Here is an 18,200-nt window from a genome sequence, read left to right as displayed (position 1 = left end):
TCCTTGGAAAGGGAACATTGCTGTTGAGTGTGGAGGAGGAGATTTTTGTTTGAATACTTGTACTGAACACATCGAAATATTCTGTTTTTTTTAAATATACAAATATGCAGAATTTTGAAATTTTCTTTCTGTGAAAAGGGGTCTGACCCTTTCAGTTTTCACTTAGAGTCCCAAACTGGTGCCAAAAACAAAATATTTCAAGATTTAGTTTAAGCTACAACTTTCCCATCTGTTAAGTTGTGCAAAACAAGACGTTCCTGTTCAAATCATTGAAGCTTTCTCTGCATGGAACAATCAAATTTAACAAATATTTTGCTGGAATTAAATAGTATCTTTATGCAATACTTCCTTCCTAGAATTAAAGAATATCATTATGTAACATCTTCCTTTCTTCGTGTACACCAGTGAATTTGCTATGGTATAAAGCAGCATAAATTACTTGTGAATGATTGTGACTGACACAAGCAGTTTAAATTGAACGCAAATCCGTGAGATTCTGGCATCTGCACATAGCTGCTTTGGACATGCAAGGTTGTTAACTTTATTTTTGTGGTTAAAATGCTCCCTCCATTTTTTCTTTGGACCAGTTTAACTGTAATATACTCAAATATTGCAAACTACAGTTCAAACATTTGAGAGTTTTGACCAAGTATGTGTACTTAGATCATTCTTTACTCAAACACTGCTAAAACATTCTTAAGCATTGTTTTTAAAAAAGCTTTCCCTCTTGATTATCTGTTCATTTGAATACCACACTCTTCACAGCACTTTGCATTATTGGGTACCGCTGTGGATTCCAGTCTGTTATTACTTAATTCCATTGACTGCAACGTTGCCTATCTTGCTGAAGTACTTAACAATGTTTTGTCACATTTCCCAGTACTCTGATTCCAGTGTTGTCTTTGCTGGCCTTTCATTCTTTACCTTCACAAACTCAAACTTGTCCAAAACACACAGCTGCACACATACTGTCTTTCACCAAATGGCAGTCACTTATTGCTTGCATTTCTGCTTACAGTGGCTTCCTGCCCTCTAGCTTATTAGCCTAGGAATTTGATCACATGGTGCTTTTTATTTTGGTGTTACACAATTGAAAATTAGTTTCCTGAAGTGAAACTGCACAGCAACAATTTTTGGGCTGTTTCACATCATTCCAGAAATTCAGCTAAGCAGTTTCTGGTATATGGCTTGAAAATCTGACACTATTTTCTTCGATCCTTTGGCGTGATAACACTCCCTGCATTCCCTAATCAGCTATTCTCAACCATCCTCTCCCCTCCGCTCCCCTCCAATGTGCACTCTTGCATCTCTCTTCCTCCACTCCCCCTGGTGAACCAGCCAACAAGTTCCTGGCAAAATGATCAGCTGAACAACAGACTGGCTGATTGTTTGGAGTAATATTGTCCTACAATTCTATGCCTGTGTATGTTTTACCGCACATTAAAGTATCTAAATGAACTCTATGAAAAGCTCAAATATACAACCTCTGAATAAAACAAGCCCCCCAAAATTGCAGTTTTTTAAAAAAAAAAGTAACTTTTAAGAATATCAAGTATAACTGTTTTCATAAGTCCTCTTGCCTTTGCTACTTCCTACATGAGAGAATGCCAGCCTGTCATCAGGCTGCCTGTGGGGAAGATCCTCCCTTTTAGAACCCTAACAATTACTGCCTCTTGCACCCTCTTTTCAGTCCTCCCATCCCCTTACCCACACTATCACCAACCTCCTCCATCACAGAACTCACTGCTGGGCTAAAGCACAGGCTGCAGACATTCATGTGGCATGCAAGCCATGATCCAAACTAATGGGCATGCAGCAGAGGCCATCTTTGAAGACCGGCATGAAGCAAGACTGCATTATCATTCCAATATATTTTTCAGTCTTGCTCACAGGCTCCTCACCTCCAACAAGCGCTCTGTTAGAAGGGAGCTAAACCACAGCCTATGGTAACTGAAGTTTTTTGGATTTTCATTTGGGGGTTGGGTGGGGAGGGGGAATAAAAAAAAGTGGAAATGAATCTTTTTCATAACTAAATTATAAATACATTCAGAAACTGTTCAGCCTATGGGACATGCACTCCAGAAGTATGGTCATCTCAACCGCAGTACACAGATGATACTTGCTTTTGTGCACATTGAGGCAGAATTTGTTCACTGAAGTATACAAGAGGTAAGCTTCACACTCAAAATCCGCAAATCAAAATGCCCAGCATTGAAGCACTTGATACACAGCTCTGTTGGGCAAGTCACTCAAAACCAGACTCCCTGAGCAGACACTGGTTCCGACTTGGGTTCAGGTTCTAAATTATGCTTTGGGACTTGGTGTATTTACCTATGAAGAGCCGGTTTAGCCTGATTATAACCTGACGATTAGGACTTTGAACTTGATACCCAATCTGACCTGATCCCACCAGGCTCTGTAGCACCACATTTTCCAAGACTGTAAATGGTATTTTCTTTGTGATCCTCATTAGTTTAACTCATTATCTAACAAAGAAAATAACAGCCCCCACTTTACATGGATTGCAGTACGTAAAAAAAATCTTTTAAATACCTTATTTTTAATTCATTCTGTTCAGCATATTTAAAAATTTATCAGTAATTATTTTAGAAGTTTGGCAGTAAAGATTTTATCGCTCCTTTATTTGTTCATGCGATTTGTCTGTGTATGGATAAGAAACATGAAATGCACAAAACTAAGAAATGTGTTCATCTATCAGTAAACTAAGTTGTAAAAGCACAGGAATTTTAATGGTTGTTCTTGGGGCAACTGTATGTTCTGGTGAATTAAGTTAATGGTTGAGCATACTGAATGTATTTATAATTTAGTTATGAAGAAAATTCATTTCCACTTTTTTATTCCCCCTCCCCACCCAACCCCCAAATGAAAATCCAAATAATTTCAGTCTGAATTCTGCCGTTCCTATCCAATATTTCTCATTTTAAAGGAGCATTACTTTTGCTCTCAGGTGCTAAGTATTGCATTATTTGCAACTTCCTTTTCTGACCAGAACGATTAGCAATTTCATTGTGGTTTCTAAGCATTCCAGTATTCAATACTGATTTATTTTTTCTTTAAAATGTGAGAAAGCAAAACTGGAATAGTTAAAATATTTCATATGTGATAGTTCCTCTGAAAGTTTTAGTAAGACAAATCTTTTAAGAGGATTATGAAATACCACAGTCTTAATGCACCAGCTTAAGTTACTTTTCAAAAAAAAAAGTTTTGAGGCACCTCGTGTATGATGCCACTTGTGAAGGCAAATGCAGCAACCATTTTAGATCCCATAAACAATAATTACAATTCAATTTGATGCAGATGATTCAGTAGGAACAGGATGTTTGCCAGAAATGTTGGATTAGCTGATAGTTTTCATTTTTCAGAACTTTCAGTATTGAAGCTGGATTTAATTTATTTTGTACCTAGTTTCAAGATTCTTTATAACTTATCATTTATGGGGGCTTCTAATTTAAGTGGCCAGTCACATTGCACTTCAACTTCTAAGAAATGGATTAGATACAAAGCAGACTCTCCAAATCAATGCTGATATTTTAAAAACAGAACTGAAAATTGTCCACTTTTTCACCATTGTTGTCACTAAAAGTACATATTATATACACTTAAAATTGCAGTATTGGAATTCCAGAGTCTGGAATTTGTGCTTACTGCAATATTGGGCCATAATTATCAGGCGGTGACATTGGTTAGAGTTAATGTTTTAATTGCAGGAATCTTTTGTGACGTGGGGTTTTGAAAGTGCAAGCTGATAATGACACAACAAAGGAAATCAGTCATTGGAAACTGAGGGAACAGGGAACAAACTGCATATCATTTTAACCAATCAGTTTGAAAGGCTAAGAAAGAAGTGAAATTAGAATGGATGGATTCTTTGTCAAATCGAGTACTAAAAAAGAAATGGAGAGGGAAAGCTGATGAAATTGAAAGGAAAAGTTTAAAAATTTTTTTTAAATGTACCGCCATTAAAATTAAACATTTAAAACGGGAAGTAATGAGATTCCACAAAATTAACTGTTAATTTTCAGTGCCTGGATAGTAAATTTAAACTTTATCAAAAGAATCTCTGATTGTTTAGTCAAATAAAGATGAATATATGTAGCATGAAACTACTTTAGGATGGGTTCCTTGTATCACTTGAGATCTAACTTCCTGTTGATTTGTATCTGCCTTATAAAGTAGAAACTTCACAGCTTTTCAGTTATGAGCCAGGCATTGAGATGCTGTTCTGGTGAAGCTAAAAATGCAGTAGCATATCCTGGCAAGCAATATTTAGATTTCCATCTCCATTTCTTTAAACAGAGGCTATCAAATTGAATATATTACTACGAAATGCTTTATAACCAGATTGTGATGGGGGAGGGAATTTACTTGACTGGTTCAGGAATGCTGTTGTTAATGGTTCCATTCAATGTGTGTTGGAGACAGAGAGAGATCTTTATTAGTCACATGTACATCGACTAAGGTAAGCATTAAGAAACTATCACATCAAATTTACAAGCCATAGTTTGATAGTTATTAGAGCATTATATCCAAGCCTTGGCTGAGTACGATTTGGGCTCCAGTGCAACCAAAATTTGTTGTTCCAGATGTAAAACATGTTGTTTGTTATCTCTGGAACACGATTCTTATTTGGATGTGCGTTGGGACATATAGCATTTTCTCTGTATGTTTATGTGATGCAGTAATATAATCATCCATCAACTCAAATGGTTCCAGAACCAGAAATCAATCAATCACATTATTATAGAGACAACAGCTGGAATACTGTGTATAGGTCTGCTCCCATTACCGAAGGAAACACTTTTGTAATAGAGTGAACACAGCACAGTTCGCCAGAATGATTCTTATGAGGGGTGACTTTTGTAGAGGTGAATAAAATCACAAGAGCCATGGATAGGCTAGGTAGTCGGTCTTTTTCTCAGGATAGGGGAGTCTAAAACTAAAGGATATAGGTTTAGGGGAAAGATTTAAATTGGACCCGAGAGGTTTTTCACACGGTGGTGGTTATGTAGAACAAGGGTCAGAGGAAGTGGTAAAGTCAGGTACTGTTACAACATTTAAAAGACATTTGGCCAGGTACATGGATAAGAAAGGTTTAGAGGGATATGCGCCAAACACAGGCAAATGGGACTAGCTCAGTTAGGCACCTTGGTTGGCGTGGACGAATTGGACTGAAGGGCCCGTTTCCGTGCCGTATAACTCAATGACTCTATGGCATAAATCATTTCAGAAGTGATTTTGTTTTAGGAGAAAGGGTATCATATTTCTAATATTTGCAAATTTATTTTGGCCATAGTATTCTGAGTGAATGACATCCAAACAGAAAGCTGCATATCGAATTAGTTGGAGGCTCGAAGGAGATGTTAGAAGGAAAACTGCTTGGAATGGGAGACCAAAGAAAGTTGGTAAAAATGGAGGAGTGTGTGTGTGTGTCTGTGTTATGTATGGGCATGTATGTTCACTTGAAAAACAGAACTACACAGTACAATTCAAGCAGACTTACACTGGAAGGCAAAACAAAAACCTGAAGACTTGAAGCATACAGGAAGAGAGACTTGATTTTCTTTTTTTGCTTATGAACAACAGTATTTGTGTTCAACTGGTACTTACATAGTTTTATCCACATTTTGTCTAGTTAATTATTCCTTCAAATTCAGCAAATGCATGACATTTAGTTGGGATAAATTTTATACATTATGAAGACAATACCTGATTTGGCTGTATTAAAGTCACAATTCTGCTCATGTAAATTTGCATACTATTAGTTTAATAACAGGTATAAAATGTAGTTTAATTGTGCAACATGTGTTTACTCTGAAATGGATGTCACTGGTCCCACCGAAATTGAATGGTAGTTTTGATCTGTGCAGTAGAATTCGTACCTTGGAACAAAGCATGATTTAAACCACTGTTGGAGTGATATTTTGTATCTAGTGCAAGAAATTTTTAAAAACATCATGTTTTTGGAGCCTTTTTGGGATACAGCAACAGCTCGAATTTCCAAAATGATGCAAGCATAATCTGTTTGACATTCATTACAACCTTAAAATTTTTTTCTTGTTTCCTTATAAATAAGATTCTGCTTCATTTCAATGTGATGAGCATATTTAATATGCTGAAGCAATGGACAATAACTATAAGAGTTGATGGGATATATGGTGCAGGGATGTTTTTCCAGCATGTGGAACTTCCTGTGAGAAGAGTTGTGGTAATAAACTCACTTTATCCTCTTGTAGTTGTTTGCCCAGCAGGAAGAAGTGTGGAGTGGTCATTCTATAATTGCAGGCATTGATGGGATAGCAGACTAGGTCAGATTATGGAACTGCCATGCAAGGAAGGCAAGAGAAGCAATTCCTGTTTACTGATCATTTTACCTTCAGTCTCCACTAGGAATAATGCAGCTGCTTCCCTTTGGACAACTATTCATTGTACATTTTGTCCAGTCAGTGCACTGTTTATTGTTACATTTAAGATCTGCTGTAGTTACAGGAGAACGTCCAGTGAAAAGTTCTCCAAAATAGTTGTATTTCTGAGTATCGATCAGCATGTTGCCTACTGTGGCTAATTCAGAATCCGTATGTGACTAATGGAAGATTTGATTTGTCAGTATTTTCTATTCATCAGCACTGTTAGTAGGCTGAGGTTTGCTAACCATTTAAAAAATGCAGCTAATTCTTGCCTATAAACCTCTGGTCTTGAAGTTTTTAATCTTGGTAATTGATAGACCTGAGTTAATGAATATTTATTTAGTTGTGAAATTACGTGTGATTTGTACAGATTTTGACCAATCTTTATTTCTACATCAACAGAATATAATGCCAAATTCTCTCTTTTTTTTATGTTTAATATTAAATTGGTTGGTCTTCCGTCTATTAAAGTTTTCATCATGTACAATGCTAATAATATACTCATTTTAATATTCCGCAGAATAATTCAGGATGCAATATCAATTGACCTGATATTGCCTTAACACACTTTCTGATTTGTCTAAATGTAAATTTTGTTCAATTTTTAAAAGATCGGAGTCTTCAGACAGAACACAGAAAACAAAGAGCTTGTAAGGAAACTACTTTATAGTCAAAGTGAAACATTGCCATTTATACAATACATCATGATGGTGTTCCTATAGCACTAAGCTCTTCAGGCTGTATAATTTGGGATGTTTTCAGAGCAAGTTTTTGCTAATTGGGAAGAAACATAATATGTTATGAAAAGGAATTCTCCTCTATACAGTATTAGAATAAAATATAATTGCTAATGGACTCGTGAAAGTGCTATCTCTGCATTTTCATAGTTATGGGCAAACTGCTGCACTTCATGTGAACCCTAATATGTTGGAGTAGCTGCCAGGACTGCAGTTACACTGGCTCCATGTCATCATTCACCCCTTTGTGAGCTTTGCAACTTGGCAGTTTCAAACAAACAAGCATTCACAGTGTATTTAAATACCGAACTGAGGGTTGTGCATCAGTCCAGTGGTGTGCAGTGTTAATGAAATTCCATTCTAGAATCTTGAACCTAAACTTAGTTAAGAATCGTACTATATCTGTACACCTACAGGATTGGATATTCTGGGTTGGTCAAATGGAGAGTTGATAATCGTTTTGGAATTGTTCTTCAGGCCCAGTAAAAGAACACAAGAAACCTTAGGTTTCATAACTTCGTACCTTTTGTTTTCTATCACAGTTTTTAAAAATTCAAGTGTAAATTTTTTGGGAATGGTTGGCTACTCATGCAGCTGTGCATGCTTGCAAGTGCCTGTTGAAGAGCCTACAGCTAGATGAATGATTAAAATGGAGTCGATGCAACTGTAATAGTGACAGCTGCTTCAACACATTAACTTAAAATAAAGGCTGTGTATACTACATCCGTATATGTGTTTAGATGTGAAAATGCAGAGATTGCACTTTCATCTTTGGATAGATAGAAAAGCAATCAGTCAACTAAATCTCCTTTCCTTTTTTTCCCCATTTCTCACTTAGTCAGCTAATCTGTAGTTGGCTGAGTTCAGTGGGTTTGCAATTTGGCTTTTGTTTATGCATATGGCTGATTTCAGATTTGTGGACCTGCTTTTCATTCAGAAACCTGTCAACCCAGAACAAAGTTACAATTTGTAAATTTGAGTATTGACTTCAATAAAAGATACTTGTTCAAATCTATTTTCACTTGGAATCTCTGTTTAATTTTGCAATTAAAAGGCAAAGTTTATGCCTTCCCACCCTCCAGTTTTTCACTCTTTCAAAGATAGATACTTGGGATGTGGATTCATAAAAATTTGATTGTTCCATTATCTTTCAGGTCACCATTCTGTGTGTGAATTTAGACTGTGTATGTTGGAAAGCTGTTTGTTTGCAGAGTCCACTGCAGCTCAGCCTGATCCTCCTGAGTAGGGGGTTTCAGACTTAGCAATCAAAAGTTGGAATCCTGACTCATCTTTAATTCTCTCTAGTTTAATATTACAGAGATGAATTATGACAATACTGTCTCAACAAAGATCAGCAGTAGGGACACTGGTTATCACTAACTGGAAATCAAATGTGGAACTTTATCCAGCAAGTTAGTTTGTATTATAGAATAGGTAATTGAATATCTTGTTTTCCAGCAGGATTAGTCACTGCATTGACCATTATATACATGGTGACTAATTGGCAATCCATGTGGCGAATTTCATTTCTGAATAAATAAAAATGAGCATTATGTAGTGTTGCTGGTCATTACGATCTAAGTATTCACTTTCACGCAGCTCAAGCTGTGTACTTAAAAGTTTGTATATGTGACGGTAAAATAATAAAACAAAAGTAATGAATCACTTTTGATTGTTGAATGCTTCACTCGGTTACTGAATGATGATAGACGTTAAGTAAATGTGTCTTAAGTACTTATATCTGAATTTGTGCTTCCTAATCTGTTTCTACTAAAATTAGTGCATATGCCTAAAACACACGGAGAAAGCAATCTTCTATTAAAAACAAGAGGAATCTAATCCTTGGAGCAACCTCTGCCATTGAATAATGAATTGGCTGACCTGCAATCTTAATTAGGCTTATTGATTATTTATCTGCCCAGTGCAATTTACCTGCCCACTGTGTATCCCATCACAAAACATTTTTGGGCATCCATTACGTTAGCTTTTCTCTAATCATGCTGATAGATTTGATTATTCTAAATAATCTCCCATTGTACCTATCATCATCTCTTGCAGCTTAGCTGATTTCATAACCAGAGCAATAATTTGTCTTTAACTCTTTAAGTTTCAAATTTGGCTAATAGTCAAATTATCAGATGTCTTCCAGACACCCATACAAATTGCATCATATGTTTTCCTGTCCATTGCTTTGGTCAGTTCACCAGGCATGTTACCTACCCCTTGCAAATTCACCTTGGCTACCCCTGATCAACTGAAACAACTTCAAGATATTCAGTGGCTTTAACTTTCATTATGGAGTAATAATTTCTGACAATGGATATTAGGGTACTTGATTTATGGTTTCTAATTTCATCCTCTCACTTGAATTAAATAACAGCGATAAACTGTTTTCTAATTTAGATCAATGGTTCTCTTAGAATTTTCATGCTCGCCTACCTCGGTTAAATTTCTGGCATGGAAGCATCCAGTCCCATGAATTCGCCATTCTTTAATGGTATTGTTTTATTCATTGTTATTTTGCCCATGTTAATATTGGAAAGCTCTTGTCTGAAATCTAATATAAGTTTCCTTTGGGATGTCCAGGGTACTGTCCTTTTCCTCCAATGTAACTACTGACTCAAAGTAATCATTCAACATATCTTTAAATTACAATATTGCTATCTCTTTTCATGTCAGCAATATTGTTCTTGACAATCCTTTCCTTTCCTTTCCTTTCCTTAACAGAACTGTGATTTTTTTTTGTTTGTTAATTTTGAAATCCTTGTTGCTTTTCTTTCAACCCACTTGTAGCTCTTGCCATCTGCTGCTGTTCTTTGAACGTCCAATGGTCATGAGGACGTGTTCATTTTTGCCTTTCTATATGCGTTGGCAGTCATTTAAACACAGCTGTTTTAATTATGGTAGATCTTCGGTGTGGAGAACCAAACTGAGTAGAAAGAAGAGTTGCCAATGCTGAATAGGCCAGTGCCTTGAATTTACAATAGTTGAACTTACAATAGCCTTGACCTCTAGTAATTAAAACTATTAAATTTGTGCTCTGACTTCTTCAGCTTTGATTACTGTATCCTTGAATACACAATGTCACTGCATCCAAATCGTCCATACAAATCCTTAACAGGAAATCCATGTACCGAAGCAGTAAGGAATGGATAGCCACGATGCATAAGTTCTGGTCTTTTGAGACCAAATTCCCACCGAACCTGTCAATCATGGTAGATTCAAAGAATTGTCTTTTAAGCATCTGTGCTTTATCTTTTTCTGTGCAAAATTAATTTTGAAACAACATCTGACATTTTCTGTGACATATTACGGTATAAAGAGGGGAAGTAATTAGACCATAATCCAGATGCCGGGATAAGTGATCGAAGACATGAGTGTAAATCCCCGCCAAGGAAACTGAGAACTTCAATTCAATGAATTAAAACTGGAGCAAAAAAAAAACTTTCTTGTTAGTAATCGTGACCACATAACGATTTTCACAAAAATTGTCACGAAAAGCAATCTGCTTCACTAATGTCCGAGAGGGAAGGAAATTTGATGTCCTAGATTGATCCAGCCAGTATCTGACTTCAGGTCACTCTCAACAGCCCTCTGAAATGGCCCTCTAGTAAGCCACTTGGGCACAATTTGAGATGAGTAGTGAATGTTGACTTAGCTGGCGAAATCCCTATCTTGTGAACAAAATTGATCATGGGTAAATTTATTTTAAACCAGTATCTTTCCCACCTCCTGAAAGCATCCATTCTTGGTTGGGAAAACACAAGGTTGGGCATTGCTCTGAAACATGTGCAAGTTTATCATACACAAAACCCATCTGCTGAGTGCTACTGGCCCATTTGCATTGTTGCACTTGGACATGGTACCCAGAAAATACAGCTAGACAAAAACAGGAATATAGACTGAATTTCCCCCTTGGTGTACCCCCCCCCCCCCCAAAAAAAAAGCAGGTTTCTGTAGCAGCCAATATTTCACACTCAATTGCTGCTATGGGAACTCTTGGAATTTAATAATACATAGGCTCTTTGAAGAGTGAAAATAATCTTTGTGCTAAGCAAAATTGTTTGATCATATTACACCCTAGATTTGTGATTTTTTTTTTCCCTCTTAATATTTCTTATGACTAACATTTTGGCATGCTCATGTTTGGGAAAATATTCACTCTTTTATAAAAAATTAAGGTAATGGAATGATAGCATGAAAAGGTATTTGTAGCTGAAAGTGTTGATGTGAGCTCTGCTCTTAATAAGTAACTTTACAGCTTGTTGACGTTGTAACAGTTTGTTGAAGCTCATCAAACACGTATCCCAAGGTCATTGTATAATAAAGCATATTGTTACTTGTAAATAAATTTATTTCCAGGAATGCAGACTTTCTTTAAAGGAAAAAAAATCATTCTTCCAATCATGCCTACAATAAAAGTTACATCATTCACCTCAATGGTACATTAGAACAATATATGACCTGGGAAGTCTCAAGGTTCTTTTCATTAGTTAAAAAGGTGTTGGGTTTGAGATGCACTTTGCAATGAGTCCTTAATCTTGGCTGTCACTTTCTTAGTGTGATACCAAAGAGGTCTTGTGCTTTTAGAGATTTTGTGTTATTTAAGTGGGACATTCAACTGAGGACCATATACAGTGGCATTCAAAAGTTTGAGCACCCCTGGTCAAAAATTTCTGTTACTGTGAATAGCTAAGCGTGTAAAAGATGACCTGATTTCCAAAAGGCATAGAATTAAAGATGACACATTTCTTTAATGCTTTAAGCAAAATTACTTTTTTATTTCCATCTTTTACAGTTTCAAAATAACAAAAAAGGAAGAAGGCCCGAAGCAAAAGTTTGGGCACCCTGCATGGTCAGTACTTAGTAACAACCCCTTTGGCAAGTATCACAGCTTGTAAACGCTTTCTGTAGCCAGCTAAGGGTCTTTCAATTCTTGTTTGGGGGATTTTCACCCATTCTTCCTTGCAAAAGGCTTCTAGTTCTGTGAGATTCTTGGGCCGTCTTGCATGCACTGCTCATTTGAGGTCTATCCACAGATTTTCGATGATGTTTAGGTTGGTGGACTGTGAGGGCCATGGGAAAAACCTTCAGCTTGTGTCTCTTGAGGTAGTCCATTGTGGATTTTGAGGTGTGTTTAGGATCGTTATCCTGTTGTTAGAAACCATCCTCTTTTCATCTTCAGCTTTTTTTTACAGGCAGTGTGATGTTTGTTTCCAGAATTTGCTGGTATTTAATTGAATTCATTCTCCCCTCTACCAGTGAAATGTTCCCTGTGATCGATCCAGCCCCGTGCTTAACAGTTGGAGAGGTGTTCTTTTCATGAAATTTTGCACCCTTTTTTCTCCAAACATACCTTTGCTCATTGCGGCCAAAAAGTGCTATTTTAACTTCATCAGGCAACAGGAATGTATCCAAAATGCATCAGGCTTGTTTAGATGTTCCTTTGCAAACTTCTGACACTGAATTTTCTGGTGAGAACGCAGGAAAGTTTGGAGAAAAAAGGGTGCAGAATTTAATGAAAAGAACACCTCTCCAACTGTTAAGCACGGGGGTGGATCGATCATGCTTTGGGCTTGTGCTGCAGCCAGTGGCATGGGGAACATTTCACTGGTAGAGGGAAGAATGAATTCAATTAAATACCAGCAAATTCTGGAAGCAAACATCACACCGTCTGTAAAAAAAAAAGCTGAAGATGAAAAGAGGATGGCTTCTACAACAGGATAACGATCCTAAACACCACCTCAAAATCCACAAAGGACTACCTCGAGGCACAAGCTGAAGGTTTTTCCATGGCTCTCACAGTCCCACGACCTAAAAATCTTGGAAAATTTGTGGATAGACCTCAAAAGAGCAGTGCATGCAAGGCGGCCCAAGAATCTCACAGAACTAGAAGCCTTTTGCAAGGAAGGATGGGAAAAAGTCCCCCAAACAAGAATTGAAAGACTCTTAGCTGGATGCAGAAAGCGTTTATAAGCTGTGATACTTGCCAAAGGGGGTGTTACTAAGTACTGACCATGCAGGGTACCCAAACTTTTGCTTCAGGCCCTTTTACAGTTTCAAAATAACAAAAAAGGAAAAGATGGAAATAAAAAAGTAATCTTGCTTAAAATATTAAAGAAATGTGTCATCTTTTAACTTTATGCCTTTTGGAAATTAGGTCACCTTTTACTCATGTAGCTATTCACAGTAACAGAAATTTTGACCAGGGGTGCCCAAACTTTTGCATGCCACTGTATCACCACATGAGGAGTGTGAAGGACCCATGGTATTATTCAGGGTGGGGGGGTTGGGGGGGTCTGCTGGCTATTTAGTGAACATGTATGTCTCTGCCTTCACCAACAAAACAGGCAAACTCTTTTACCTCATTGTATTTGTTGGACCTTGCTGTGCATAATTTAGCCACGATATTTTGGAAAACAGCAGTGCCGCCTTTTTTGTTGGAAAAAAGAAGTAATTCATTGACTTTGCATCAAGTAGTATCATCTAAATTTGCTCACTTCAATGGTTTTCTCAAACTATATCATGTTTAAACTTGGAAAAAATTAGGAGTGGTACTGTCAATCCTTCGCTTAAATTTGAAGATATTTGGAATCCATTTATTCAATATTTTCACATGATGTAGATCCTCTTTCAATAACTTTCCAACTTAGAGGAACAGAGTTGATGACATAATATTGCTCAGTTTCTACTGAGAAATTTTAGCCCAGTTTTTTTTGTTGTTTGTTTTTTTTTGAAATTTTTTTGTTTAGTTTATATTGTTTACAATTTTTCTTATTGACTTGGGTTCTTTTTTCTTTCTTTAATTTGTATAATCTTTTTCTGTCCTTTCTTTTATATTATATTCATTTACTAAGAGATTGTTGGACCTACAGATTTTTTTTATATTTTATTGTTCTTTATGATTATCTATGCTATGATTGTTATCCTGATCTCTTTGTATTACATGTGTAAATACTGATGCTATATCAATCTGTATTAATTTGAAAACTAATAAAAAGATTGAAAAAGAAAGAAAAAAAAAATAAATTTGCTCACTAATTAAATACAACTCTTTGGATTTTTTTCCCTCCATCTTGACCTAAATATACTGATACAAGGAGGGTTTGAACAATAGATGACAGTAACATTAATCAGGGAAAGGAACATTGGCCATAATACCTACTACAGATTCCTAACCAAGGGTCTCTGGCTGGAAATCTACGTGGACATTTGCACTGCTAGTTGACTCTGCATTTATTCTTTTTGTCAGCCCTTGATTGTCTGTTTAAGGAGAAGTGAATCAAACAGAAGGTGGACAATTTGGAACAAATGGTGCTAGCATTGCATCTCAAGTAAAACATTATTTCCCCCATGACCCTGCATTGGGGTGGGGTGGCAATTATATTTTATTGCAGTCATAAAAACTACAAGCCAGTTGTAAATATTCTTGCAAGTAGGAAAAATGAATGGCCAAAGTAAATTTACTACTACAGTGTCAGTTTTCTCCACCTTAACTTTTGTTTTCACATTTAAACACTCTGGGTTTCATTAAAGCACTACAGGGCAGTGAATACATCTAGTTCTAATTCAGAAAATTGTAATGGTGCTGACACTTTAACAGAATTTTTCTCTTTTAATTTCAGGCATGGAAGAAGCGCTGGTTTGTACTTCGAAGTGGCCGTCTGACAGGAGATCCAGATGTGTTGGAATACTACAAAAATGATCATGCAAAGAAACCGATCCGCGTCATTGACTTGAATCTTTGTGAGCAAGTGGATGCTGGGCTGTCCTTTAATAAGAAGGATCTTGAGAACAGTTACATTTTTGACATTAAAACAATCGACCGTGTCTTCTACCTAGTAGCAGACACTGAAGAAGAAATGAATAAGTGGGTCCGATGCATCTGTGACATTTGTGGGTTCAATCCTACTGATGAGGGTGAGTGCCTTATCTCTTATTTATTTTCAGCTGCATTATTTTTAACAGCCTACTTGTATCATTTGCTCCAGAAATGAAATGGAGAGATGACTTCAGGGACCACATGTTTACTGAATTAAACAACATCCGAAAAGGTGGGGTGGGACATAATTAAGTCAAGTCATGATCTTCAGTCCAAGAACACTGGATATGACAAACCAGCAATATGGTAGACATATTGGAACGCAAGGCAAATGAAAGAAAAGCATTGCAGGTTCCCGTTGTTAGTAGCATGGTCAGTTGGCCATCCAAAGGGATGAGTGATAGTCAAAGTTTTGAGGTCTTATTGTTTTGAAGGTAATGAGCAACTGATTATTTCAGTAAAGGGAATAAGAAAATTTCAAATTTAACATTCGTTGAAGTCATGTGTTGAAGTCTCTCTTTACACAGAGGTTCTTGACGTGAGGAAAGCATTTGTTGCTATCTTCATTTAATTTGTATTTGATCTAATTGAACTGTTTATGAAGACTTAATGTTGCTAGGGGTCACCATTTGAAGTATGAACACACCAAGTCCGTGTTAATGGCTAGAAATGGTGCTTTGCAACTCCAAGTAAATGTTATTAATATAGATCAATAAAAACAGTGGCCCTAACACTGATCCCGATTCACTTTTCTCCAGTCTAAAACACAACCATTCATCATGACATTGTCTTGTCAGTTACTTAGCAAACTTCATATATATGCTTTTAGTGTTCCTTTTTTTCACCATGTGTTTCAACTTTGCTGATTATCATGTTCTGGAAGTCCATGTACATGACATCAGTTGTAATACATTATCAACTGTACAGGATACCTCATCAAAACATTCCATCAAATTGGTTAAACACCATTTGCCCTTCAGAAATCCATGGTGGCTTTCCTTAATCCATTTTGCTGACTATTAATCCTATCCCAGATCAATGTTTCTAAAAGCTCTCAGTCTGATGTTTAACTGATTGGCCTGAAGTTACTGGGTTTATTCTTGAACCCTAGTTTAAACAAGAGAGTAACATAGAACAGTACAGCACAGGAACAGGTCCTTCAGCCCACAATGTTGTGCCAAACTAAATAAATTAGTAATCAAATGCCCAACTAAACTAATCCCTTCTGCCTACTCAAATCCATATCCCTCCAATTCCTGCATATTTATGTGCCTATCTAAGGGCCTCTTGAACACCTCTATCGTATTTGTCTCCACCACAAAAAAAACTTGCCCCGCACACCTCCTCTGAACTTGTCCCCTCTCACCTTAAATGCATGCCCTCTGGTAAGATACTGGCTGTCTATCTATGCCTCTCATAATCTTATAAACCTCTATCATATCTCCCCTCCGCCTCCGCTGCTCCAGACAAAACAACCCAAGTTTGTCCAACCTCTCCTTATAGCACATGCCCTTTATCCAGGCGGTATCCTGGTAAACCTCTTCTGCACCCTCTCCAAAGCTTCCACATCCTTCCTGTAATGGGGCAACCAGAATTGAATGCAATACTCCAGATGCAGGCTAACCAGAGTTTTATAAAGCTGCAACGTAACTTCCTGACTCTTGAACTCAATTCCTCGACTAATAAAGGCAAGCATACCATACGCTGCCTTTACCACCCTTTCAACATCCATAGCCACTTTCAGGGAGCTATGGACTTGGACCCCAAGATCCCTTTGCACATCAACACTGTTAAGAGTCTTTGCTTTAATAGTGTACTGTCCCTTTACATTTGATCTCGCAAAGTGCAACACTTCACATTTGGCCGGGTTAAATGTCATCTGCCATTTCTCCACCCATATCTGCAACTGATCTATATCCCGCTGTATCCTTTGCCAGTCTTCTACGCTATCCACAACACCACCAATCGTCATATTGTCTGCAAACTTACTAACCCACCCATCTGCATTTTTATTCCAGGTCATTTACCTATATCATAAACAGAGGTCTCAGTACAGGTCCCTGCAGAACACAACTAGTCGCAGACCTCCAGCCAAAATAAGTCACATCGACCACTACCCTCTCTCTTCTATGGGCAAGCCAGTTCTGAATCCAAATGGCCAATTCACCGTGGATCCCATGCATCTTAATTTTCTGGATGAGCCTCCCATGAGGGACCTTGTCAAATGCCTTACTAAAATCCATGTAGACAACATCTACAGCTCTACCTTCATCAATTACCTTCATCTCCTCCTCAAAATACTCAATCAAGTTAGTAAGACACAACTTGCCCCGTACCAAAGCCATGCTGACTGTCCCTAATTAGGCCATGGTTTTCCAAATGCTTATAAATCCTATCCCTAAGAATCCTCTCCAGTAACTTCCCTATTACTGACATGAGACTCTCCGGTCTATAGTTTCCAGGATTATCCCTATTTCCCTTGAATAATGGAACATTTGCTACTTGTCAGTCCTCTGGGACCTTGCCTGTGGCTAGACGGGATACGAAGATCTTGGTCAAGGCCCCAGCAATCTCATCTCTGGCCTCTCTCAGTAACCTGGGGTATATCCCATCAGGGACTTATGTACCTTAATGTTCTTTAAGAGACCCAACACTACCTCCTTCATTTTGTCAAAATGCCCCAGCATATTAGCATGCTCCACACTGATCTCCCCTTCCTCCACGTCCTTCTCCTTGGTAAATGCTGATGCAAAGTACTCATTTAGGACCTCTCCCACATCTTCTGCCTTCAAGCACATGTTCCCTCCTTTATCCTTAAGTGGTTCTACCTGCTCCCTAGTTATCCTCTTGCTCTTGACACATGTATGGAATGCCTTGGGATTCTCTTTAATCCTCCTTACCAAGGACTTTTCATGGCTCCTCCTGGCTCTCTTAATTCCCTTCTTCAGTTCTTTTCTGGCTTCTTTATAATCCTCAAGTGCACGGTTTGATCTTAGCTTCCTAAACCTTACATTCGCTACCTTTTTCTTCTTGACTACATTCACCACCTGTTTTGTCATCCAAGGTTCCCTGACCTTGCCATCCTTGTCCTTCTTCCTTACTGGAACATACTTGTCCTGTACTCTGTGCAGCTCGTCTTTAAACACCTTCCACATATCAAATGTGGACTTGCCCATAAGCAGCTGTTCCCAATTAACTCTCCCTACTTCCTGCCTA

At 37.5% G+C, this 18,200-nt stretch overlaps 1 protein-coding gene across 11 annotated transcripts in view; it reads left to right on the top strand.

The window, feature by feature from the left end:
• gab1 (GRB2-associated binding protein 1) overlaps positions 1-18,200 on the top strand; it is a 178,125-nt gene that overhangs the window by 85,031 nt on the left and 74,894 nt on the right. For all 11 annotated transcript variants that reach the window (XM_052010247.1, XM_052010248.1, XM_052010242.1 and 8 more), the window contains exon 2: positions 14,788-15,082. In XM_052010247.1, coding sequence (XP_051866207.1) covers positions 14,788-15,082 — 295 coding nt within the window. The remainder of the gene's footprint in view (positions 1-14,787; positions 15,083-18,200) is intronic.

Source organism: Pristis pectinata, chromosome 2 (genome assembly GCF_009764475.1).
Source record: "Pristis pectinata isolate sPriPec2 chromosome 2, sPriPec2.1.pri, whole genome shotgun sequence".
NCBI classification, from domain to species: domain Eukaryota; kingdom Metazoa; phylum Chordata; class Chondrichthyes; order Rhinopristiformes; family Pristidae; genus Pristis; species Pristis pectinata.
This window is presented reverse-complemented; position numbering and strand designations above follow the sequence as displayed.